This window comes from Protopterus annectens, chromosome 3.part0, assembly GCF_019279795.1.
Source record: "Protopterus annectens isolate FY-2018-M chromosome 3.part0, PAN1.0, whole genome shotgun sequence".
Lineage (NCBI taxonomy): Eukaryota > Metazoa > Chordata > Ceratodontiformes > Protopteridae > Protopterus > Protopterus annectens.
In genome coordinates, this window is record NC_056731.1 from 935,943,229 (window position 1) to 935,969,313 (window position 26,085).

At 44.8% G+C, this 26,085-nt stretch overlaps 1 protein-coding gene across 1 annotated transcript in view; it reads right to left on the reverse strand.

Moving 5' to 3' along the window:
* The window catches only part of NUP153 (nucleoporin 153), a gene marked incomplete in the record, with an annotated part of 2,476,866 nt that overhangs the window by 2,115,106 nt on the left and 335,675 nt on the right, over positions 1–26,085 (reverse strand). Inside the window, 1 exon segment of the mRNA XM_044065729.1 lies at positions 17,859–17,908. Within this exon segment, the coding sequence (XP_043921664.1) occupies positions 17,859–17,908 (50 nt within the window).

Sequence of the window (26,085 nt, forward strand, 5' to 3'; positions counted from 1 at the left end):
GAATGCTTTATGGAGGCATATTGCCCAGTCAAAAAGTCCTAACGGATGTAATGAATTTCATTTTGGTATACTGGAGATGGCCAAAGAGAATCCAAGGGGTGGATGTATAAAAATGAAACTTGCAGAATTAGAGACTAGATGGCAAATTAGGCTAAATGCCGCTACCCCCCCAGGGCTCAATGACCATATATCTATTAAGCCAATGTTAGAAAAAATATAGTGAACTAATTTCCATTTGTGTAGGAATTAATGCATCAAATTAACATTCACAACAAATGTATTTTGGCATTAAGGGTAGAAGTTTGAATATAAGGTTTAACACAATGTAACACAGTATCAGCATTAGCAGATTTTTATGAGATAGTAATTTTTTATGAGATAGTAATTTTATATGAGACAGTATTTATGTGGTTAGCTTAGGAGGTTAATGGAGGCATTAGGATGGTTTTATTTAATTTGCACACTGGCACTTTAAATGTTGATTATAAATAATGACGTTTTTTAAAAAAAAGTATTTAAGCAATGGATTGTTGTTTTAGAATTGTTCTGATGAAGTCTATATTTATTAGATGAAAGCGCTTAACCGTTGAATAAAGAAGTGTTTTAAAGGTGTTGGTGTGGAACTGTTTACGGGTCAAGGAACAAGATTTCGTTGGTTTTATAAATGTGGATGAATCATGCATGTTGGGTGAGAAAAGAGGTCTGGAGTCAGATCCAGAATCCAAGGTTGGTGAATTAAGTGAGGCCAAAGGAATGGGAACCAAATCAGTCAAGGTCAGTAAGGCTGACTTTGCTCTTCAACATGGCAGCTTTCTGTAGGAATTTCAGAATTTGTGGACCTGACAGACAAGCATAAAGACCAGGGGGCCAATCATGAAGAAGAGCATCTCTCAGCGAGTCCTCCTGTGGGAGATTAGGGAAAAGTAGCTGCTCCATTTGTTGTTTTGTGGAGAAGCAAAAAGATCACAGCAAGGCTGCTTCCACTGATGGAAAATCATTTCTGTTACATTTTTGTTGAGGGACTACTCGTGAGGTAGAAGAATGCACCTGTTCAGCTTGTCTGCTATCACACTGCACTTCCCCGGAATATGTACTGCTATCAGAAAGCAGTTGGGAGAGATTACCCATTGCCACACACTGAGCGCTTTGCGACACAAGCGATATGATTAAGTTCCTCCTTGTTTGTTGCTGTACCAAACTACTGACATATTGCCCGTTTGAACTGCAACTGTCCACAGAGAGAGAGCACTCCGAAAGTACTGCAATGCTAACAGCACTACACTCATCTCATCACTAGGACACTGATATGCAAGTTGGCCTCTCTGGGTGACCAAGTGCCTTGGACAGTTTTCCCCAGAAAAAAATCCCCCCTCCCACCCCAACTGGGAAACATCTGTGGTCACTAGGAGGAATGAACGGATAGCCTTATAGAACCTAGTCTGATTGGAGATCCCTCTTGCATGTGCGGGTTATTCATACTGGAGTTGATATGGGTTGGTAAAAGAACTGAACATTGTGTTGATAGCATCCACTGCAGAATCTTTATGTAAAATCTGGCTAAAGGTACTAGTGTTATTGCCAATGACACTGATCCTAGAGTGTGAAGGACCAAGCAGGTAGAAATCTTGGTACTGCAGATTATTTTTTTGACCTGTAATCTTATAGGCTGAACCCTTGACAGAAGCAGTAAGGCTATCACTGCCCTTGTGTTGAACAGTGCTCCTATAAATTCCAGTTTTTGAGTTGGTTCCAGTTGAGACTTTTCATAGTTTACGGTTATCCCCAGATGAGAACATGTCTAGAGAACCTGATCTTATCTTTATTAACCGATGCCTTGTCAGGCAGGTAATGAGCCAATCATTTAGCTATGGAAACACCTGGAATCCCTGCAGCCTCAAGTGAACTGCTACTACTGCCATACATTTGGTAAACACCCAGGTTGCTCTTCTAAGGGCAGAACTCTGAATTGATAATGACTGGCTCCCAGCCGGAAGCATAAAAACCTTCTGGATCGCCTGTTCATCTTTATGTGATACTCTGCAACCTGAAGGTCTATAAAGCGAATTCAGTCGTCCTTGCCTAGAAAGGGTAGAATGGACTGAACCATGACCATGTGGAACTTGGTGCATCAACCTGACTTGATTAAGTTGCTGAGATTCAAACTTGGTCTCCAGTCCCCCATTTTCTTTGGCACTAAAAAAGAACTTGAGCAAGTTCTGGACTCTAACTGGTCTCGGGGAACCTCTTGGATGACTCTTTCTAGCAGCTTTTGTAACTGAATTGCTGCTTGTTCCATCTGACTGGATGGAACATTGGGGATTTTTCTTGAAATTGGAGAAGGAAGGGAAAAGGACATTATATAACCTAGAGTTGGGGGAACTTCCTGTGCGTGTGACCTGGAAAGGTCCCCGGGATTCCCTGAACCACATCTTTCAACCATCTCGATGCCTAAAAAGGATCTTTGAGGGGTTGAAAAATGTACACCAATGGCAGACTGGGTTTTTCGGTCCTTCTCACACACAGATGTGTCCCTCACTTTGCGCCCAAAGACGTGTCATCAAAAGGAGCATTGAAAAATGAAAACTTGAAGGTCTCTGCAAAATCACATAAGCACATCCAGACATGCCTCCTCATAGAAATGCCTGAACCTGCTGCCCTTCAGGTTCCTAAGGCTACAAGCAAAATGAGCCTCATGGAAGAATGGAAATAGACTGCAGGGAAAGCAACTGTGAAGGAATAGATGACTGAACTTCAGAAAAGGATCCTGAGAGGGGGATATCTGACAGCTCCTTAATCAAATCCCTCTGTAACCTTGTGAAATGCGCCAAATAATTCAGGAACCTTAAGGCAAATGTTACTAAAGCATAGACATGCTAACTAATCCTGTCCATCATCTGTGACTTCCTGTTGAGGGATGAACAGTGCAATTCTCCATGGCAACTTGCTTTTTAGTGGCCGGAAAGACAACCATGGCATCAACAGGTACCCCTTTTCCCCAACCCTGTTAGTCTACAGGTAATGCCATAATTTTGTCTGGCCTCCAAAGTATTGGTTCAATAGTGTCGGGATCCTTCCATGCTCGCTGAGAGATTACCTCAATGACCTCGTCGGCAGGCGGAGTCACCCAGGAGGTAGACGGCCAATATCGAAAGCCTCCAGGAATAGAGACTCCACAGACAAAGGACTGCTGGACGTGTAGCCTCCTCTCTTAAAATTTCAAAGATGCCTCCAAATGACAAATCTTCAGGAAGTAACCATGGGGACCCTAAAACCTCATCGAAGTCTGTACCTTCTGTGATGGACTTCTTTGGGGAGTCCAGGCACTTCCTCTTGCACATCTTTCTCTTAGGGAACTTCTCAGTGGGATGCTCTGGGAAGGTACTAGAAGTCGGGATACCCTGCTGGGAAACCTGGGGTATCAGTACAGGCTGTCCCTGTGGAAAGGAGGGATGAGATTTCAAGCACAGAGATGTCAAGTCTGCAAACCTGAGGATCCATGGGGGAGGAACAATCTGTGTTGCTGATGCAGAACATGCTGTCTCCATAGCCTCAAAGCCAGATCTCCCCAGACAGAAAGGACCTCAGATCTGAAAAGGCAAGATTTTGGACAGCTGTCCCTCCCTGCTCTGAAGATAATCTCCCCAAAGCAAAAGACGGAGCCCAAGTTAGCCATTGCAGAGGATCTGAGGCACAGAGATGGCTCTGACAGCTTTGGAGTCAACTCCAACACCTCAGATCTGACAGGGAAGCTTCAGCTCCGACAGCTCTCCAGATCTGAATGAACAAAAGTGCTCACAGTGAACTGCGGATCTGAAGATAAAGGTATCGATGGATCAGAGAGAGAGAGAGATGGACAGCTCAGATCCAAGGACTCAAGACAGTGGAAGGAGTCAAAGGAGGAAAGTACAGTTTTGTACCTACCATAAATGTAGATGTTAGTGTGCCAATACAGCTGCAGTCATAACAGATGGGTTTTCCTGCTGTCAGGCAGGTCCTCGGTCGGCCGAATTCCAAAGTCTAGGTCTGGCGTCGGATGTCGTCGCTTCCTCCCTGACGTCAGTGCGACAGGGGTATAAAAGAACCAGCAGACGCCATTTTCTTCAGTTTTTCTTGCCCCAGATGTCAGGTGCCCCCAGAAGGAAGGCAATACATAAATGTATGTAAAAATGCAATGCAATATAATCAATAAACAGTAGTTGCAAGCAAATACACCATAAAAGAATACCCCAATCAGGTTGTATGAGGAGGTGTTAGCCATTAGGCCTGTCCCAAGAGGGGAAGGAGGGAGGGAAACCTGGACTGCAGCTGTATTAGCACTCTAACATCTACATTTATGGTAGGTACAAAACTGTACTATGTTCATCGTGCATACAGCTGCAGTCATAACAGAAGGGTAGAATCCCAAAGCTAAAAAAGGGGTGGTAGGCACTAGGTGGAACTAGGAGGAGCCAGGATGCCCTGCAAGACTGCAGTGGCAAAGCCTGCTCTAAATTTGGAATATAATGGTAGGTGATAGTGCTTGGAGAAAGTATGTACAGAACTCCAAGTGGCTGCTTCCAAAATATCTTTGGTAGGAACCCCCCTGAGGAAAGCTGCAGAGGTAGCTGTGGCCCTTGTGGAGTGAGATCTGATGCCTGCAGGTACAGTTTTCCATGAAAAGAGTAACAAATGTGTATGCAGTGGGCTATCCATTTTGAGATTGTCTGTTTGGAAATAGGCTTCCCTTGAGCTCCTGTAGCATAGGACACAAAGAGTTGCTCTGATTTTCTGAAAGGCTTTCTTCTGTCCAAATAATAACGTAGTCGCCTGTGAATGTCCAAGGAATGTAGTAGTCTCTCCCCTTTGTTTTGAGGATTAGGGAAAAAGGTAGGTAAGTGGATAGCCTGATTCAAGGATACCCTGGATACTACCTTTGGCATAAAGAAGGATTGGTTCGTAAGGAAACTCTGTCCTGATGGAAAATGATGAAAGGCTGCACAGCCATGAGGGCTTGTAGTTCCGAAACCCTGCGAGCTGAGGTGATAGCCAGAAGGAAGGCTGTTTTCCAGGACAAATATTGCAGTGCTGTTGAAGCAGCTGGCTCAAAAGGAGGCAAGGTCAGTTTTTCTAGAATGAAATTGAGGTCCCAAGCAGGTACTGGTTGTTTCCTGGGGGTTTTTATATTCTTAGCCCCTCTGAGGAACTGTCTTAAGAGGGGGTGAGAGAATAAAGGAGGATCAGTGTTGTATTCTGCAGAAATGACTGAGGCATGGATTTTGATGGAGGAGAATGAAAGTCCACTGCTTAGCATCTCAGCTAGGTACTGTAATATTTGAGGTAAATTCAGTATTCCAGGATTCTGACCCTTTTTCTGATTCCAGGCACAAAACCGTTTCCATTTTGCGGAGTAGGCTTTTCTACTAGAAGGCCTTCTGGCCTCCAAAATGACATCCTGCACCTCCTTGGAGAGTAGGGTCTGTTGTGAATTTAAGGAATCTTCCATGCGGCTAGATTGAGTGTTTTCAACTGACTGTGAAGAGTTTTGAAGTTGTGCTGAGTCAGTAGAAGAGGCATTAGAGTCAGGATCCATGATGGGGAATGCGTCAGGCTCCTCAAGAGTGGGTACCAGTGTTGTCTTGGCCAGTCTGGAGCAATGAGAATCATCTTTGGTCTGTCTGCTCTGGTTTTTAATAGAACTTTGGGCAGCAGAGGAAGAGGTGGAAAGGCATAAACTGTCATTGTTGTCCAACTGAAAGTGCGTCCACTTTCCAGGCCTGTGGATGAAAGGTCCTTGAGCAGAATTTTGTCAATTGGTGATTTCTCTGGGAGGCAAAGAGATCTATGTCTGGCCTTCCCCATTCTTGAATTATTTTTGTAAAAACTTGAGGATGCAACTTCCATTCGTGTGGATCTGTCATATTTCTGCTTAGGTTGTCTGCCAGCTTGTTTTCCTTGCCTGGCAGGTACTGTGCTTGAAGTTCGATTTGTAGTTCCAGAGCCATGTTCCAAAGAGACATGGCTAGCCTGCACAGGGGGTATGAATGAGTTCCTCCCTGTTTCTTTATGTACCACATTACTGTGGTGTTGTCTGTCCTTATCAATAGCTGGCCTGGATGCAGTAGGTCTTTGAAAGCCATAATAGCATTTATTACTGCTAGCATTTCCTTTTGATTGATGTGTAGGTGCTTTTCTTTTTGGGACCATTTGCCCTGAATGCACCGATCTGTCATGTGCACCCCCCAGGTGTAGTCCGAGGTGTCTGTCGTGATGACTTGATTTGCCTGAGGCTTGCAGAATGGGAGACCTGTGTTTCTTTGGCATGCTTGAGCCCACCACAGAGATTCCTTTTGAAGACATGGAATCAGTGGTATCATTGTTTCCAAACTGTGGCTGTGTTGAGACCATAGGTTTTTTAGGTACCATTGAAGTTTCCTCATATGCAGCTTTGCACATGGGATTAGCAGGATGCAAGATGCCATGAATCCCAGAGCCTGCAGGATTTTCCTTGCAGTCAGCCTGGTGAAAGTTGCCAGTTTTCTGAAGTATTGAGTTAGTTGCCCTTGTTTCTCTGGCGTGAGGTAGGCCATCTGGGTATTTGTATTCAAGCTGGCACCCAGGAAAATTGTTGTTTGAGAGGGTATTAGCCTTGATTTCTTTTTGACTGTGTATCCCAGAGAGTTCAACAACATTATTACAAACGCCAGGTGTTTCAGAAGTATGTGCTTGCTGTCCGCTTGGATCAGGCAGTCGTCCAAATATGGGTATATTTGTATCCCTTGAAGTCTGCAGTAGGCAATTACTGATGCCAGGCATTTCATGAAAACTCTGGGCACAGTAGATAAGCCAAAGGGCAATGCAAAGAATTGATAATGGGTTGAATCTGCAAGAAATCTGAGGTATCTTCTGCAATCTTGTCTGATTGGGACATACAGGTATGCCTCCTTGAGGTCCAATGTTACCAGCCAAGACTCCTTGCCCAGTATGGGAAGAAGCTGCTGCAATGTGAGCATCTTGAATTTTGGCACGAGTAAAAACGTGTTTAGGATGGATAGGTCCAAAATAGGTCTCCAATCTCTGCCCTTCCTTGGTACCAGGAATAGTCTGGAATAAAAACCTTGACCCTGTTCTTGTGCGTACCTCTTGAATAGCTTTCATGTCCATGAGATCTGAAATTTGTTTTTGTGCCTCTGCCCTTTGATTGTGTGGCAGGTTTGGCATGCCTCTCACTTTTGGAAGGGTGTGAAAGTGGAATCTGTAGCCTCTGTCTATAATGTCCATGATCCATTTGTCTTGTGACTATATGCCAATTTTTCGAAAATAATGCCAGTTTTCCGCCTAAAGGTGCTGCCATTTGAGCCTTGCTTGGCATGCAAAGGGGAAAGTCATTGGTTCTGCTTTCTGAATGGCTGTGAACTATCCTCACCACCTCTTTGTGTAGGTGCTTGCCATTGTCTGCCTCTAAACGATCCTTGAGATTGCCCTCTACCCCTCGGGCGCCTGTATCTACCTCTTTGGGGTCTGTCCGTGGCTGGAAAGGACCAAATTTTTGAAGGCCAATTTCTACTGAAACGTGGAGGTTGTACCTGTAGGAAATCTTTCACTGTTTGCACTGATTTTGCCTTTTCCTCCATTTTCTTTAATACCTCCTCAGCTTTAACACCAAACAATACACCTTTTTGAAGAGATGCATCTAGTAATTTAGCTTTGACATGATCTGGTAAGGTTTGCTCTTTGAGCCAAGTATGTCTACGTATGACTGATCCTGTAACAGCAGCTCTACATGAGGCCTCTAAAGCATCAAAACCACATTGCAAGGTATGTTTACCCACTTGCTCTGCACTATGTAACAAATCCTGCAACTCTTTCAACTCTGGTTGTTCAGGTTGTGACATTTTGCTTTTCAACTGTGATAACAGGAACTGTTGGTACTTTAACATATGGAACTGACAGTTTAATGCCCTCATGGTTAAGGTGGCCGAGGTGTATACCTTTTTCCCCCCACCTTTCTAAAGCTCTGGAATCTCTTTATGAAGGTAATGGATTTTTAGCAGTGGAGGCCTTAATTCCCTTGGGACCCTGTGAAATAGTTTCTGGGTCAGCCGCATGGCTTTTGTATAGGAATTGGTGTGAATCAGGAACCCGGTAATACCTGTCAGGCTTGACTGGAGCTGGAGGTAAAGAATCTGGGTTGAGGCAGTCCTCCGAATACACATCATCTAGAATGTCTAAGACAGGAGGTATGGCCAGAGGCCTGTGCTGAGGGAGCAAGAGGAAATCCCTAAGCCTTTTCTTGGAGTCAGAGTACTCTTGGCCTTCCCAGTGGAAGTGTTCCCTCAAGGTATGTAAGGTTTCCCCAAAAAAGAGTAATCCTCGGGGGGGAGACCGAGGGAATGGACTCCTCTGCATCAGAATCTTCAAAAGGGGAGTATGAATGTTCCTGGTCTTCAGAATGTTCTGAAATAATGGAGGCCTGGTCCGAGGAAGGGGATTCTTCCTCCACTCTGGGCCTTTTGTCCGGGGGGGGTTGAGAACCCCTGATAAGAGTAATCAAATCCTCAGCCATTTTGAGCATCTGCTTTTTAGGCATGGGGCCTTGAGAGGGACCCTGTGGAGCTTGTCTTTTAGTATGCATGGCTGCTTTAGACTTAGTGAAAGCCTTGATGTAAAAAGAAGAAGAAGGCCTGAAGACACCTTGAGAGGTGGCAGGCCTATCTAAACTCTGAGTTTCCCCAAGAGTGGCTTCGGTATCTGTAGTCGGGGTGTGGGCCGAAGAGCCTGCGACCTCGGGCACAGACAACACCGCCAATGAAGTGTCATCGGTAGTCAGGGGCTGTGTAGGCGCCTCGCTGAGAACCGGAGCACCTGTAGTCGGCTTTAGTGTGCTGTCGGTAGAAGTCGCAGACCTCGTATGTCGGTCCTTATCTTTGCGTCTTTTACTCAAAACTGGAGTCGGAGCATCCGACGACATAATGTAATTAAACTTTTTGCCAAAATAGTGTTGGGCGAACTCCGCCCGACGCTTAATAGTGCGTTTGTTGAATGTAGCACAAAAACGACAGGCCGAGACATCGTGGTCTGGGCCTAAGCAAGGAATGCAGAGTGAATGAAAATCCTTATGCGGTATTTGCTTCCCACATGAAATGCAATTATTAACTTTGTCTGACATCGGTCTAAGGCAAGAAAAGTTTCCCCAACGGGGTACTTAGCTTTCAAGAAGACTTCGGTTGAAAAATATTCGTAATCTCAGGAGCTGGCCGACTGGCACTTGCGAACTGCTTCTGCTTCGGGCACCGCACGGCAAGAAAGACTGGAGAAAATGGCGTCGGCTGGTTCTTTTATACCCCTGTGGCACTGACGTCAGGGAGGAAGCAACGACATACGACGCCAGACCTAGACTTTGGAATTTGGCCGACCGAGGACCCGCCTGACGGCAGGAAAACCCATCTGTTATGACTGCAGCTGTATGCACGATGAACATCTGGTAAATGGGTTGTAATGGAAGATTGAACCTCATGACGCAAAAAGGTAGGAAATGGAAAAATACTTGACAGACTCTGTGCCAAGAAAATCCCTCTCAACACTCTTTCCACATCTTCTTCCGACAAACTCCTGGGAAGAGCGAGTGGATAATTATAGAGGGGAACCTGGGTACCTCCAAAAAGGGACGGGGGATCCTGGAGGGAACTGGGTCCCCCCAAAGGGAGTATCTGGTCCTTGGTAGGAAAATACAGTTCAAAGGAATAGCTGCATCAATTGTCTTTTTTTCACTAGACCCAAAGAATTCGGATCTGACAAATCTTTCTTCTACTGCTTCGGATCCGATGTTGAAGATGGATCTGACAAATCCCTTTTTCAGTTTTGGATCAGAGGTTGAGGTTTGATCCAAATAATTGAGACTTTTTTCTATTAGGATCAGATGGGGAGGTAAGATCAGATCGAGGTCTTTTTTTTTTGATTGCTCTGAAGACTTGGAGGAAGATGTAGAAGGACTCAGAAGACGACTTACACTCCCTACATTTTGTTGCTGATACAGCTCCACAGATAAAGCCTCTCAGAAAGAGGAAAGAAGCAACCTTTTTATAATTATTTTTCCTTTCTTTCAGCCAGAGCTTTGGCATTAAAACCATAACAAACAGCGCAGTCTTCTTGTACATGAAGAGGAGCAAGGCAGTATACATGAAGTGTGGCCATCAGAAAAATAGAAGTTATGTTCTTACCATAACGTTCCATGTTAGTTGTCTTCTTCTCGCCTTCTTCTTGCTGGATGGGTTCGGAGCCGACCTCGGCTCCGACTCGGCCACTCTAAAAGCTCGAGAGTTGGTTCCACCGGCTCGAGGCTCCCCTTATATCCCACAATGCTAGGCGAGAGTTACCTCAGATCTCGTTTGTAAGCTAACCCCAGCTTATAACAGTAACAGTATAACTGTAAAACAGAGTCCACCTCTAACAACAGGAAGAAAGAAGGGTGACCTACATCCTGAACCAAGAAATATGCAAAATAGCATATGACTAAGAAAGAGGTGGTAGAAAGAGAGGTCACGATCACAACTCCTCTAGGTCTGTCCAGGCCAGGGGGAAGGAGGGTGGGGCAAGAAGAAGGAGAAGAAGACAACTAACATGGAACGTTATGGTAAGAACATAACTTCTATATGTTAAGTTGTCTATCTCGCCTTCATTCTTGCTGGATGGGACCGCCCTAGCACCTTGTCCCGGGTGGCCTAACGGAACAGACTCCTGAGAACAGTGGAACCAAAGTTAGCTCTATGCCTAGAAGCTAAATCCAACTTATAATGAGAAATAAAAGTGTGAGGAGTAGCCCAAGTAGCCGCTGCACAAATGGTGTCAATAGGCAGTCTGTCTTGGAAGGCTAAAGAAGTAGCCAAAGCTCTGGTGGAATGGGCTTTAGGTTTATTAGGCAATTTCTGTTGTCTAATTTCATATACCAGGGAAATCAAAGATGTTAGCCATCTGGATAATGATACCTTTGAAACTGAAAGTCCCTTTCTGCTTTCCGCATAGGAGACAAACAGCTGATCAGATTTTCTGAATTGTTTTGTTCTATCCAAGTAGTACCTTAATTGACGATGAACATCCAGGCAGTGTAACTTTTGTTCAGACCTATTGGAATACTCTGGAAAAAGACAGGGAGGTCAATGCTTTGGTTTAGATTTGATGTTGAAACCACCTTAGGCAAAAGACGGGTTAGTTCAAGGACACTCTGTCCTTATGGAACAAAAGATAAGGAGGACGACAACTGAGTGCTTGAGTTCTGAAACTCTTCTGGCTGATGTAATAGCCACCAGAAAGAGAGTTTTCCATGATAATAATTTCAAGGAACATGAAGCTGCAGGTTCGAAGGGGAAAGAATCAAAGAAGCAAGAACTAAATTTAGGTCCCAAGGAGAAGGAGGATTTCTTATAGGAGGTCTGAGAAGAAAAACTCCTTTCAAAAAGGCTTTGCAAAGTTTGTGGGACATTAAGGCAGATTCAGAAATACCCACATGAAAGTTAGAAATAGCTGCCAATTGAACCTTAAGAGTAGATGGAGATGAACCTGCATGGAAGAGTTCAGCTAAAAATCAAGGACTAGTTGGATGGAAGCGTGAAAGGATCTATGTCCTTTCCTTGTGCCCAATATGAGAAGCGTTTCCACTTACTCAAATAAATCTTCGAGTGGAAGATTTATGGGAAGCTATCAATATATCTCTAACAGAGTGAGATAATTGAGGAAGCCTGGCTACGGTTGGAATTGGAGGAACCAAGCAGTGAGGTTCAGAGAGGGAGGGCGATGAAACTGACCCGACTGGTGGATCAAAAGATCTGGAACTAGGTCCAGATTCCACGGTCGCCCAAAAGAAATTGATGTAGAAAGGGGAACCACACTTGTCGAGGCCAGTAAGGAGCAATGAGGATCAATGAGGCCTTCTGAGCGATAGCTTTCTGTATTACTTGAGAGATCAGTGGGAAAGGAGGAAATGCATACACAAGTCCCCGGGGCCAAACTTGGTCTAGAGCGTCCCTGCTCGGTTGGCCTGGTTAAGAGAATAGAGTGAAATATTCTCTGCACTTGCTGTTTTGGGGAGTAGCAAAAGATCGCAGCAAGGCTGACCCCACTTGAGAAAGATTTCTCTCACTACAGAGTCTTTCAGAGACCACTCGTGAGGCATGAGTATAGCTCTGCTCAACTTGTCCGCAATGTGATTGGACTTCCGGGATGTGCGTTGCTATCAGAAAACGCTGAGAAGAAATCGCCCATTGCCACAGTCTGAGTGCTTCTCGACACAGGGGTATGATCTGGTTCCGCCTTGTTTGTTGATGTACCACACTACAGACATATTGTCTGTCTGGATTGCAATCGCTCCCAAGGGAAGAGAGTCTTGAAGGGCTTGCAACGCTAAAAGCACTGCTCTCATCTCCAGAACATTTATGTGCAAGTGGCATTCGCTTGGTTGCCATGTGCCCTGGACTGTCCTGCCCTGATAATGCCCCCACCCGATCAGGGAGGCATCCGCTGTCAGAGTAGCAACCGGAGGAGGTGGAACAAATGGTCTTCCGACAGGAGCTGGGGAAGACATCCACCACATGAGATGCTTTTGCACGCCATGTGATCATAATGGTGTGAGACATTGGAAGTTCCTGGTATGACCATTGAGTAAAAGCATCCACTGAAGGATCCGCATGTGGTATCTGGCCAATGGAAGGAGAGGTATGGCGCTGCCATGATTCCCAACACCTTTAGAACTAACCTGGCTTTGACTCTGTTGTTGTTGAGAAGAAGTGACACCAATTTGTGAATGTCTGATATCCTTTGGTCCGTTAGCCTTGCAGACATGTTTATAGTATCTAAATTTGCCTATGTAGGTAATAGTACGACAAGGCGACAAAACAGACTTTTCGCAATTTATTGAAATACCCAGTTTTTGACAAACGCGAAAAGTATAATCTCTGGCCATCAGAAGGAGATGCTTGGTGGGAGCTGTGAGAAGCCAGTCGTCCAAATATGGAAACACCTGGAATCCTTGTCGCCTCAGGTGAGAAGCTACCACTGCCATGCATTTGGTAAACACCGGGGCGCAGTGGTGAGACCAAAGGGCAGCGCCCTGAACTGAAAATGACTGGTTCCCAGCCTGAAGCGGAGGAATCTTCTGGAGCGCCTGTTCATTTTTATGTGATAGTACGCATCCCGAAGGTCTATAGAGCACATCCAGTTTCCTTTGCCCAAAAGGGGAAGAATGGATTGCAGCGTGACCATCCGAAATCTTGTTTTCTTGACTGATTTGTTCAAGACACTGAGATCCAAAATCGGTCTCCAGTCCCCTGTTTTCTTTGGAACTAAAAAGAACCTTGAGTAGATTCCGGATCCTTGTTGGTCTGCTGGCACTGACTGAATTGCTCTTTTGCAAGCAGTTTTGAAATTTCCAAAGCTGCTATATCCCTTTGAGCGGTGGAACATCTGGAAGGGATTTTTTGACTGATTTGGAAAACGAAGAAAGGGGATAGAATAGCCTTCGAAATGATGGACTGTACCCATTTGTCTTGAGTCAGGGATAGCCAGGCTTCTGGGTACAGTGACAATCTTCCCCGACTGCCTCCGAAGATGGGCAGTCGGGCAACACCTCAGGGATGCTGAAAGGGCTTGTCAGGAAAGGCTTCCGATTGCCCTGGTTCTGCGGACCCCCTGCCCCTAGGGCTTACGCCTACCATTGTTATTCCCACCTCTGCCTTTGGTAGGAAACGACTCTGTGCCAGGCTAAGTCCCTTGAGATTGTTTACGGAACCACATCTTCCCACCCTTCTGGCCTTTGGGGTAAGGCCTAGAAGGAGTCGAAAACGGACTCCGACGGCAGAAAGGGTCTTGCCATCAGTCTCGCACCTAGTCAGGGTTTCTTTCACTTGAGGACCAAAGAGAGATGATCCATCAAAAGGGGAGTTCGTGAAAGACGCCTTGAAAGGGTCCGCAAAATTGCATAGCCGCATCCAGGCGTGCCTACGTAAGGCTACACCTGTCCCTGCGGCTCTGCTCGCTCCATCGGCCGCATAAGAGAGGAGGCGCATGGAGGAGTTGGATATGGAATTAAGGGTAGCCAGCTGCGTGTTCATTTTTCTTGGAAACCCGCAGCTGTAGGATTCTTAACATTTCACTCGCTTCCTTGATCAAGTCCCTTTGAAGACGAGTGAAATGGCACAGGTAGTTCAGCTTAACGCATGGTAAATGTCGCTGAGGAGAACATCCGCTTCCGCACCTATCCATGGACCTAGATTCCTTGTTAGGTGGATGGACAGGCACTGAAGGATCAGCCAGTTCCTTCTTTGTGGCAGCAGCTACCACCATAGCATCCACAGAAACTCCTTTTGATAAAAATTGCTTGTCTGATGGAGCTGTGATGAACTTAGAGGGTCTCCTGGGAGTGGGGTCCACTGAATCAGGAGCCGACCATGCCTTCTTAGCAACCACCTGCATGAGGGGGTCAAGGGGGACACCCAGGAGGTGGAAGGACGAGAGCCAAACGCCTCAAGATACACAGATTCGCCTCCGAAGGGTTGAGGGCTGGCCAATTTCCCTCTGTTTCAGGATCTCCAGAATGTCTGCAAATGAGACATCTTCAGAAGGGGAACGGGGAACCCTCAGAATCATCCAGATCTGTGTCTGACGTGATAGACTCAGGTGAGTCAATGTGTTTCCTCTTGCACTTCCTCTTCCGAGGGGCTCTTCTGCCAAATCAGGAGAGGCCTCGAAGAGGATGAAATCCCACAGGGGCTCCTGAGGAGCTGGCTCTCTGCGGTCCGGGCTGAGGGAGTGAGTCGACTTACCCTCAGGCAGCATAGAGGGAGGGGCGGACGGAGCCGACTGTGGAGTAGAGCCAGGCTCTAACACACTCCGCATGACCTCGAATGCACCCCTGTCAGGCCGAGCCAGAGGTCCCCGCCCGAGGAGCTAAGAACCCCCCTTGACACCGACAGTGATGGCTCCGAGGCCGATGTCGGAGCCGAACTCACCAGCGCCGGAGCCCCGAGAGGGAGACGGGGGTCGGACAAGGGTCCGATGCCACTCACCCTCGAGCCGACGAGGGAAGTCCGCCGAGATTCTTCCAAAGAAGAAAACGGAGCCGACGACGGAGCCGAAGACAATTGTCTCGGCCCGGTAATCACAGTCTCGGTTCCGACGACCGGCCCAACTCAAAAGAGTCGAAGGAGGAAAAAGTTGATGGACTGGGGCAGGCACCGACTGATGAGTCGGGCTCTGAAGCATCTGGGCTAGTGCCTCGGACTTAAGTAGTCGACTCACTACCCTCTGAAGGTCATGATCGGACAGCCTCGATGACCTAGAGGAATGAGACCTTTGGCCCGCTCAGACAGCAGGGGAGATCCTGGAGCCGAATGAACGGAGCCAAGAGATGGTGACCTAGACCTCTTTCTAGTTGTCGGCTCTGAAGGTCTGGTCGGAGCCGACACGGGTACCTCAATAACCTCGGCCCGCCGAGCCGAGGGAGCCACAGAAACTGTGGACTGAGACTTATCGGCTCCAGCCGGAGCCGATAAAGGCAAAGGTTGAGCAACCTGAGGTCTCGGCTCAGAAGCCGGAGCCGAAGACCTCGATGCCTTAGAGGGCTTCCCTGTTGAAACTGACAGGGAATCCTCTGGCTTCAGTAAGCCTCTAAGAATTAATTTGTTTTTTCTTTCCTGCAGGACCCTGGGGCTGAAGCCATGGCACACAGCACAGGAGTCCTGCAGGTGCAAAGGCCCCAGACAATAGACAAGAAGTGTGAGCGCCTGTCAGAGACATTTTCTGACAGCACGCATCACACTTCTTGAATCGAGACCTTTGCTTCTTTAGACATTTCCTGACTGACAGGTGTACACAAACACACACCCAAACACACAAGTTATACCCTGTCAGGAAAAAATAATAATTTTAGTAGTAATACTAGAATTTAAAGTACACTAAAAATAAAGTAAACTACAAGAAACACAAACACTCCACTAGGGAAGGGAAGGCCTAAGGGCCCAAAGGAAGAACCAAAGGTTCTTTGGTAAAGAAACGGAAAAATTTAGGGTCGGGGATAAAGTTTTGTAATCTACACTAACTAAGAAAGAAATTTAACTTAAAAGGGGTTTAAAAGAGTAACTTTTACAAGAAAAATTAACACTCACCAGGAACCGGTAGAAGCAACCAACCTCGAAGCTGTAGCGGCAAACGAGATCTGGGGTAACTCTCGCCTAGCATTGTGGGATATAAGGGGAGCCTCGAGCCGGTGGAACCAACTCTCGAGCTTTTAGAGTGGCCGAGTCGGAGCCGAGGTCGGCTCCGAACCCATCCAGCAAGAATGAAGGCGAGACAGACAACTTAACATCAGAACTTTGTGCCTACACGCCATTTTTTAAACCAACCGGGCCACTTTCTCTGGCATAGTGAAAACAAGAGAGTTAAAAGGGAAAAACAGATTTTCATGAAAACACCAGACAGAATGTGATATATATATATATATATATATATATATACACACACATACACACACACACACACACACACATAGATATATATATATATATATATATATATATATATATATATATATATATATATATATATATGTGTGTGTGTGTGTAAAATTTTTTGGGGGAGAAAGGTACATAATACAGAAATTACGAGCAATAGTAATAGGAGAGACTACACAAAGTTTAGCATTGGGAAAAATACTAATAGTATTCAAGAGTACAGGCTGTACGGAGAAGAAAACTAACAGAAAAAGGATACAAAAGTGAAGAGATAAGGTAAAGGTACAAAGAAAACCTAAGAATTTTAAAGATTAGATAAGAAAAGAGAAAACTTAAAACACCCAACTGCTCAAGAGTTAATGGTCACTATGTCTTTCGTGTAAAGTGGCAAACGAGATCTGAGGTACTTGGGGTTGGGGTGCACTGTGGATAAGGGAGAAGCTCGAGAGTTTTTGATTGCCATGAGCTTTAGCAATGGCCAAGTCAGATCTGAGGGATCAGATCTGAACCCATCAGTTGAGGACAAAATGAAAATTGACATCAGATCAACATATTTAAATCAAGAAAAGAAATAAAAAAAGAAGGTTCCCCAACGGGGATAGATACCCGCCCACTGCAATCTAAAATGACACAGATCATACAGCTGAAAGATTGAAGATGAATCGTGAGTTCAGACTTAGCACTGGTGGCAAGAAAGTTCTGAAGTAATTCACATCCAGATGTTACTTAAGTACTTAAACCTCCTTTGCACTTGGGTCAAACATCGGACATATGGAGCGGGAGGAACGATCTAAGCTTTGGAATGTTGGATGGACTTGCAGCTATCCTTAGCATGACATTCTATCAGTCAAGTAATAATGGAATAGTAATTCAAAGATGGATATATAAATATATACACCAACACTATAATACCTTTTCTGTCCCTATGACTGCAGATCATCTATCCCCCAGTGCCACCCACTAAGCACCTAAACATTTGTTCACATTACTGGTACAAGAGCTGGTTACTATAGGTCTGGATGCCATGAACTTCACAATCAAGCAGATGCCAGCATTACAGAGGGAAAGAATGCCCCTCACCCCCACCCCCCCAGCTAGGTAAGCTGACATTAGCTTCTCACTCCCACCTTCCCTCACTGACTCCATCATATCAGTAACTCTTACTGGCACAGAGTGATGCAGTAAACTGAATGCTGGAAGAAAGAAAAAGCAAGCTGATAACATCTCAAAGTGTAACTTCATACTGAGCAAGATAATGCAAGAAAAAAAACATGAAATAAAAATCCGTTTCCACTCTGCAAGGATGTAAGCCAACTATAAAACACCAGCAAGTAAATACACAACTGATACATCACTAAAATAAGCAGTTGTTCACGCACTTACCTCAGTGATGATTCATCGGGAATGCTGTTAACTTGCTTCTCCACACTCCTCTGTAACAACACAGCAGTGTTAAAATTACCTGCCACTGCCAATATGTTTCTTAAATCAGAAGTATGCTTTCCATTTACAAATTTCAACCACAGTAGCATTAGCTTAAAATTTCTTGCATGATGTGGGCAAAAGAAAGTGTCACAGCAGTGATACAAAACTACGCTGAATAACAGAATCATGCACAATTTACACCTTTTAAAAACTAAATTCATATTAAAAAAAACAATAATATAGGTTCATAGGTAGGTACTAGGCTATCGGCCCTAGGGCCTATTTAAGCCTAGCCAAAAAATGTACGCTGGCTTTCGCCACCCAAGAAAATTATTTTCCTGGGCCCGAACAGAGCCACAGAAGTGATCCCTGGGGTGAATTTCCCATTTCCCATCCAATCAAGATTTTTCTTGAAGAGTGCTAATGAGGAGCTCTGTTTGACACAGATAGGTAGTCTGTTCCAGAGTACGGGAAGTCTCTGGGACAGGAATAGATCCCTCCAGCATATTCTGTTTATTGTGGTGACAAGGTTAGCTTTGTATGTTAGGCAGAGATCGCCCCCTGAGTAGGCGATATGCGATGGAGTAAAGCTGTAGTTTTTTTGAGACAGTCCGCGTAGGGCATCTGTTTGAGGCCAGTAATCCTCTTTGTGAGGTATTTCTGTGGTCTTTCCAGTTGTTGTAGATGTCTTGTGAGGTACATACCAAAAGGGGCGTTGTACTTTATAATGGGTCTAATGAGTGATGAGTAGAGGGGAACAATGACCTTTTTTCTGGATAAGAATCCTTTTGTGATGAGATGAGCCACGTAGAAGGATTTCCTGACCACTGTGGCGATGTGATCAAAGGAGAGACTACTGTCCACCTGTGTCCCAAGCTCATCACATTTTCGGCATTAAGTAGACTACCAGCTATGTGGTAGTTCATGGGTACAGAGTTTTTACCAAAGGGGATGACAATACACTTTTTGGCATTGAGCTTCAGGCCATGGCTTTGACACCAGGTATCTGTCTCAGTGAGGCCCTTTTGTAGTTTGTCCACATCGTTAGGAGTTTCAATTATGGCTCCTAGTTTGTAGTCATCTGCAAACTTTGTTAGCCAAAGACCTTCTGTGTTAGCCTGCACTTCAGAGAAGTAGATACCAAACAGGAGAGGACCCAGGACTGAACCCTGTGGTACTCCACTTGTCACTGGTCTGAAGTCGGATTTGGAACCTGCTACTTTCACAGTGTGGGTTCTGTCCGTGAGCCAGTTGGCAACCCATCTTGTGACATAGGGATTTATATCTAGTTTAGTGAGTTTATCTATAATTCTAGAGTGGGGGATGGTGTTGAAAGCCTTGGCGAGATCTAGATAAGCTGTGTGAACCATTTTACCCTCATCTATGGCTTTGGTGACCGCTTCAAAGTAGTCAATCAGGTTTAGGAGACATGAGACATGATCTGCCTTTTACAAATCCAAACTGGGTAGGGCCCAGAGTTTGGAGATTACCAATGTCTTTGTTTATGAGTTCCATGATGATACATTCCATGGCCTTGCAGACCAGGCTCATCAGGCTAATGGGGGCGGTAGTTCCCGGGGTCTGTTGTGGCTCCCCCTTTGTGGAGTGGGATAACCGTCGCGGTGCGCCATTCAGTGGGTACAAAGCCTCAGGGGAGGCTATGATTGAACATAGTACTTGGGTAGGGTGCCCAGTTCATTCTGTAGTTCGTGTAGAACGCAGCGTGGGATATTGTCGGATCCCATGGATGCTGTGTTCTTGGCTTTGGAGAGTGTTTTTTTTACCGGTGCAGCCATGATTATAGGAACTTTGCATTCTTCTGGTATAGAGATGGACCTTCTAGGGGGTGAGAGGGGGGTAAAGTTAGCACTGAACCTATCTGCTAGGACGTTGGCAATATCAGTTGGTTCTGTATATTTAGCGACATTGTGCTGTAACTCAGAGCAGATCTGAGTGTTCCCATTGAGATTCCTGACATAGTTATAGAATGCTTTGTGGTTGTCTTTAGAGTCAGTGGCAATTTTGTTTTCGTAACTAGCTTTGGAGGATTTTATGAGGGATCTCAGCTTCTTACTGAGGTTGACCAGGGAGTTTCTCCAGTCATGGGATTTTACTCTTTTTTTTTGCAACAGTTTCTTTCTCCTGTTGTAGTTTGTTTATGGCAGAGGACCACCAGATTGGCTTCCTTTTGGTTGGAGGATAACATCTTGGTTCTCTCTTAGGGATAGCATGATCCATGCACTCGTGTAAGTGCTTATAAAGTGCATATGCTCTTCCTGTAACAGCTGACCTCCTAAGACTTTCCCTAACAGGTCCTATAATTAGGTTTATGAACTCCAGCAATCACCATCAATAATCTTTTTCCTGAAGCTCTCTCTCTCAATGATGGACAAGAAATAATGACCACAACTTATAAATATATCAGGAGCAGTGCTCACAAAGACCACAAAAAAAAAAACACCAAGGGAGGCTTGCCCAAATCACTTGGATACAAAAGTTGACTTCATTAACCAAGAAATAACATCTGGGGGCTTTTGTTAGCCTCAAGCACCACCTGCCAATATAGTTCCTTAAATTCTATAATTGGTTCCCAAAGGCCACCCCTGCTATCCCCTCGGTATCCATTCCAGTACAAAAAAGATGTAGGTAGCTTGATTACATGCCAAGGAGGCTTATAAAGTGTTGTTGATATTACCATTACAAATGTTGTAATGATGCTTGTACACTCTCCTCAAGTGTGCACTCAAGTACATGGCACACAGAGTTAAGTACACCACACCTGAAGTATTACAGTTGGAAAAGACCCTCCCCTTCTATAAATCTATCACGGCTACCAATATAGATTTTGTCCTAGTTAAAAATAAACACAACCTGTGTCATCACATGTTAACTACACAACTGCACTCCTCCCCCTAAACCAGCAACCTCACCACTTGCCAACAGAAACCACCACTACACACAGAGACTTTCCAAGCCCACTACTAGACAACTGCCTGACTTAAACCTAAAACAGCCAAGTCTGTCTGGGAGGGACTAAAAATCACAGTGAGATCAACGCTGTACAGTTGTGTTAAGTAAACTTACCACAAGAGTAGATGTTTGAACAATTACTGCTGCAGTAGTCCTAGCTATATAGATTATATCCTTCATAGGACATAACAGCTGGACAGTTTCTAAAGCTTCACAGCAGACTCCATGTGTCCAGTCAGCACGAGCTTAACTGACTAAAAAGGACAACAGAGATGGGGAGGCTAAGCCCTAATAAGAAAATGCTAAGAACATAAAAAAACTAAACACCCTGGCAAAATCAATACAATGGAAACAAGGGGGTGGGAGTAATGGCTACTGCAGCAGTGATTATTTGATCATCTATTGTTATGGTAAGTTTACTTAAAGAACTGTGCTATGTTCTTCATATCGACAATTGCTGTAGTACCCTTAGCTATATGGCTAGATCACCCTAGTAGCTTATATTTGGGAGGTGGAGGGCCCAGGAACCCCTGCAGAATGGTCCTAGCCAGCCCTGATCTAGACCTGGAGAAAGAATCAAGCTAACACTTTGTAAATGTATGCACATTAACTGCTTCCAAAATACCACCCTTTCCAAAAAGGCATAAATGAAGCCAAGGACTTGGTAGAGTGGGCTTTCACCCTGCCTGAGATAGTTTTGCTGTGGAGGGTATAACAAAAGGTAATAGTGTTCTATGACAAAGATCTAATGTTCAGCAAAAACAGAGCCCAAAATGCAGCAATATAACAGAAACAGATGTAAAGTCCCTTGAAATCAAAGGGCAAAAAATCCAGACTGAGAATGATTCCAAAATAACAGCAAAGAATCCACAGATATACGTGCAGGTACCAGTTTATTCACAGAAGACACAAGCGCTTTCACAATAGCTTCTTCAAGATCTAATGTTATCCATGTCACTACTCCTCACTTCAGGGTCATATGATTTTTTCAGACAGATACTAGACTCGAGCTCTTCCCACTCCCATAATCCCTTGCTGCCTTCTAACCCCTCAGATCTCATTTGGCACACACCGCTACATACGCGATTCCTTCTGGCACAAATCCTCTTGAGGGATATGTGACTTTTTCAGCATTTTTTGCTTTCCTTCTAGCGTAAATCTATTTCCGTTTGTAATACTGCTTGCTACGTGTTAGTTTTTTGTCCCGCTTAACCTCCCCTCCCTAATTATTGTTTATTCTTAGGATAACTTTTGGCACCATTTTACAGTTTTGAATTTTCCTTAGCCTTTCTGTGTATAGTAGTTGTATTGTTGCTGTTGGACTTTTGACAACTACTTTTTCTCTGGTTTACAGCTCGGTTCTGTTTCTAACTTTGGTGCTTGGTCTGTTAACCCATTATGTCTGACAGGCCTGCTGGGTTTAAGAGGTGGTTCTAATGTGGTCGGAAGACGTCCATCTCAGATTCGTACAAGGAGTGCCTCCATTATTTGGGTGCTGACCACCTGGAGGTTGAATGCGGCATTTTTGCCACATTCCACCCCAGGGGTTTTTGGTCAAGCACAGTAACAAATTATTATTGAAAGATGGGTCTGTTGTCCAGTCTCCGACCAAGCCAGGCCACTCGAATCACAAAAGGAAGGCTCCGTCGGCTTCAGGATCCCCTTCCTCAAAAAAGCCTAGCCTGTCGGATCCAAACTTTCCAGATCTTACTCAGTCCTCGGATCAGAGATCCCCTCACGAATGTTCTCCCAGATCCAAGGCTTCTGGTTCAAAGCCTTCAGATCTGAGGTCTCGGGAATCTACTCCCAGATCAAAGGCCTTCGGATCTAACCAAGACCACACTCTTGCTGCAGATCCGTCCTCCTCAGATCAGAGACAATTGAGTGGAACGTGCTCAGATCCTCAGGCTTCCTTGGATCTGAAGCGAATAGTTCTAGGACCCAGGTTGGATACCACCATTTTGATTGCCGACTCTCCTTCGGTCTCAGGATCAGAGCAGCATTTTTTTGCTTCTAGCAATAGAAGTCTTTCCTCTGACAGGGTCAGGAGATCTTGGAGTCCAGGCATGCATCTCCAGCTAGATCTCTGCCTCATCTAGGTCCTGAAGGACCTTGCTCCCTTCAGACATGGATAGGATGATGAGATTTTTTCGTTCCCTGCCATCCGGCCAGGGGTCCTGCCCCTACATTTCAATCGCCTTGTCAGTCCCAGGCAGTTTTGGACTTCCAGGACCTGGGACGCAGTAAAGAGATAACGAGGATTCCTAGAGTTCACTTTGTCTCCACTTCGTCCGAGTCCCTGACTGGCTCTGCCCTTCCTTCCTCTGAGTGAACTGGGTCTCGAACCAGAAAAGACATTCTGGAGTCTTTGGGGGGGGAATTCCTTCCAGTTTTTTCAGACTGGTCTCTGCCCCTCAGTGCTTCCGCTTTCAACAGCTTGTGGCCGGTATAATCCAGGGACCTTGAGGCAGCGAGTTGCTCTTTTTCCCCTTCTCAGCTGCCCTTGTCCACCGGGAATGGAGAGGGGGCATCGTCCAGCCCTTTGGCCTTCCAGGTAGTAGAAAGGACCTTCTCCACTGCTGGAGCTGCCTTCCCTGATCCCCAGGGCCATTCTCAGCTCTCCTCATCTCTGAGAGCTAGGCCTTTTCCTCCTGCTCCCAGTCAGCCCTCACAAACTGGTATTCAAGGGGGAGTTACCCCACTTGGGGTTTCCAACTTTTCCCAAGTCCTCCCATGTGTTCCCCTCCAAGGAGGTACCCTGGAACAGAACGTTTAAGAGGAGGCATCTAGACTCCCCTATAGAGCCTCTCACTGAAGATATGGACAGTGAGGAAGAGGACAAACCCCCAGATCTCTGCCCAAAACTGTCTACGAAGGAGACATCCTAGAGATTCTCATATTAAAAGGCGGTTGGGCCTTCCCTACTCCCATCCTCTGAAGAGTCTGCGTTCTTGAAAGCTTTCAGGATGTGCCATCTACCACCTGGGTTTCCCCCTCTGCCAATGAAATGAAAGACCTTATCACCAGCAAGACATGGAAGGAATCTGATACTGTGGAGTTAGCGCCCAAACGGACAAATTAAGTCCCCCCCTGTCTCCCAAACTATCCAATCGTGTTCCTAGCTAATTCCTCAATTAAGTTGCTCCCAATGCAGCAGAAGGCACCTCTCGAACTACCAGCACAGCCATCGCTATTCTGCACTTTGCCTGGCTGCACCTATGCAGGTTTGCGAAGATGTTTAAAGTATCCCTCACCAATGCCCCCTTTGATAGATCATCTTTTTGGTCCCTCTGTCAAAAAATACACTCACCCGCAATGAGCAAGAAGAGAAGACCCCCGTCAGATATGGGGATCAAATTTTCTACCCCTCATCGGTCCTTTCCCAAGACCAATGAGGGCCTAGGAAAGTACAGTTGTGTACACTTACCATAAATGTAGATGTTCGAGTGTATTCACTGTTGCAGTCATTACATTTCGGTAATCTGCCCTCAGTCGGCCTGAATTTCAAAGTCTTGGGTCCTGCGTCGGCTGCAGTCTCCTCTTCCATGATGTCAGGTCGTCAAGGGTATAAAACATGCAGCCGATGCCATTTTCTTTAGTTTTTCTTGCCCCAGATGTCAGCTGCCTCCAAAAAGGTAGCAAATATATGTGTGTGTGTGTATATGTATATATATATATATATATATATATATATATATATATGTATATATATATATATATATATATATCTATATATATATATATATATATATATATATATATATATCTCTCTCTCTCTATATATATATATATATATATATATATATATATATATATATCTATATATCTATATATATCTATATATATCTATATATATATATATATATATATATCTATATATATATCTATATATCTATATATATCTATATATATATCTATATATCTTTATATATATCTATATATATATCTATATATCTTTATATATATCTATATCTAATCTATATCTATATCTATATCTATATCTATATATATATATATATATATACACACACAGAGACATGCATCAATATAAACATTACCCTCATCTACAAGCAAATATACCACATAGGTTGTAGAAGACAGAGAAGGAAAGATAAACTAAAGAATGACAGGGGGATGGCGGGAGGGTAACCTGGACTGCAACAGTGAATACATTAACATCTACATTTATGGTAAGTGTACACAACTGCACTATGTTCTTCGTGTTTCAATGCCAGTCATTACATTTAGGTAGAATCCCAAAGCTATGGTTGGGAGGCTGGAGCTAAACAGCATTAGGTGCGGCTATAAGGCCCTGCAGAACTGCAGTGGCAAAGCCTGCCCTGGACTTAGAGAGGCAAATGATAATGCTTTGTAAAAGTGTGAACAGAACTCCAAGTAGCAGCCTCTAGAATGTCTTTGGTTGGTACTCCTCTGAGAAAGACTGCTGAAGTAGCTGCAGCTCTGGTGGAATGAGACCTAATGCCCTTGGGCACAGGCTTACCATGGTGTAAGTAGCAGAAACGGATGGAGTGGCTTATCCACTTTGAAAGTGTCTGCTTTGAAATAGCTTTTCCTTCTGATCCTGTAGCATATGTCACTTGTAATTGTTCAGTTTTTCTTAGAGCTTTAGTCCTGTTCAAGTAGAATCTTAGTTGTCTGTGTACATCCAAGGGATGCAGAATTCTCTCCCCCTTGTTCTGCATTTTTGGATAAAAGTTTGGCATGTGAATTGTCTGGTTAAGAACCACACTGGAAACCACCTTAGGCATAAATGTAGGATTTGTCCTCCGAGACACCCTGTCTGGCTAAAATATGACAAAAGGCTCTACAGCCATGAGGGCCTGTAGCTCAAACTCTTCTTGCTGAAGTAATTGCTAGTAGCAGAGCTGTTTTCCATGACAAGAACTTTATATCAGCGGTAGCAGCTGGTTCAAATGGAGGCAGGGTGAGCTTTTCCAACACATAAATGAGGTCCCATGCAGGTAATGGTGATCTTCTAGGAGGCCTTACATTTTTGGCTCCTCTAAGATACTGCTTTAGTAAAGGATGAGAAAAGATTGGTGGCTCTGTATTGCAATGAGCCGAAATGGCAGAGGCATGGATTTTAACGGATGAGAAAGATAGGCCTTTGTCAAGCATCTCAGTTACGTATTGTAATATCTGAGGAATATTTGGTTCTGCTGTATCAGTTCCTTGTGCTTGATTCCAAGCACAG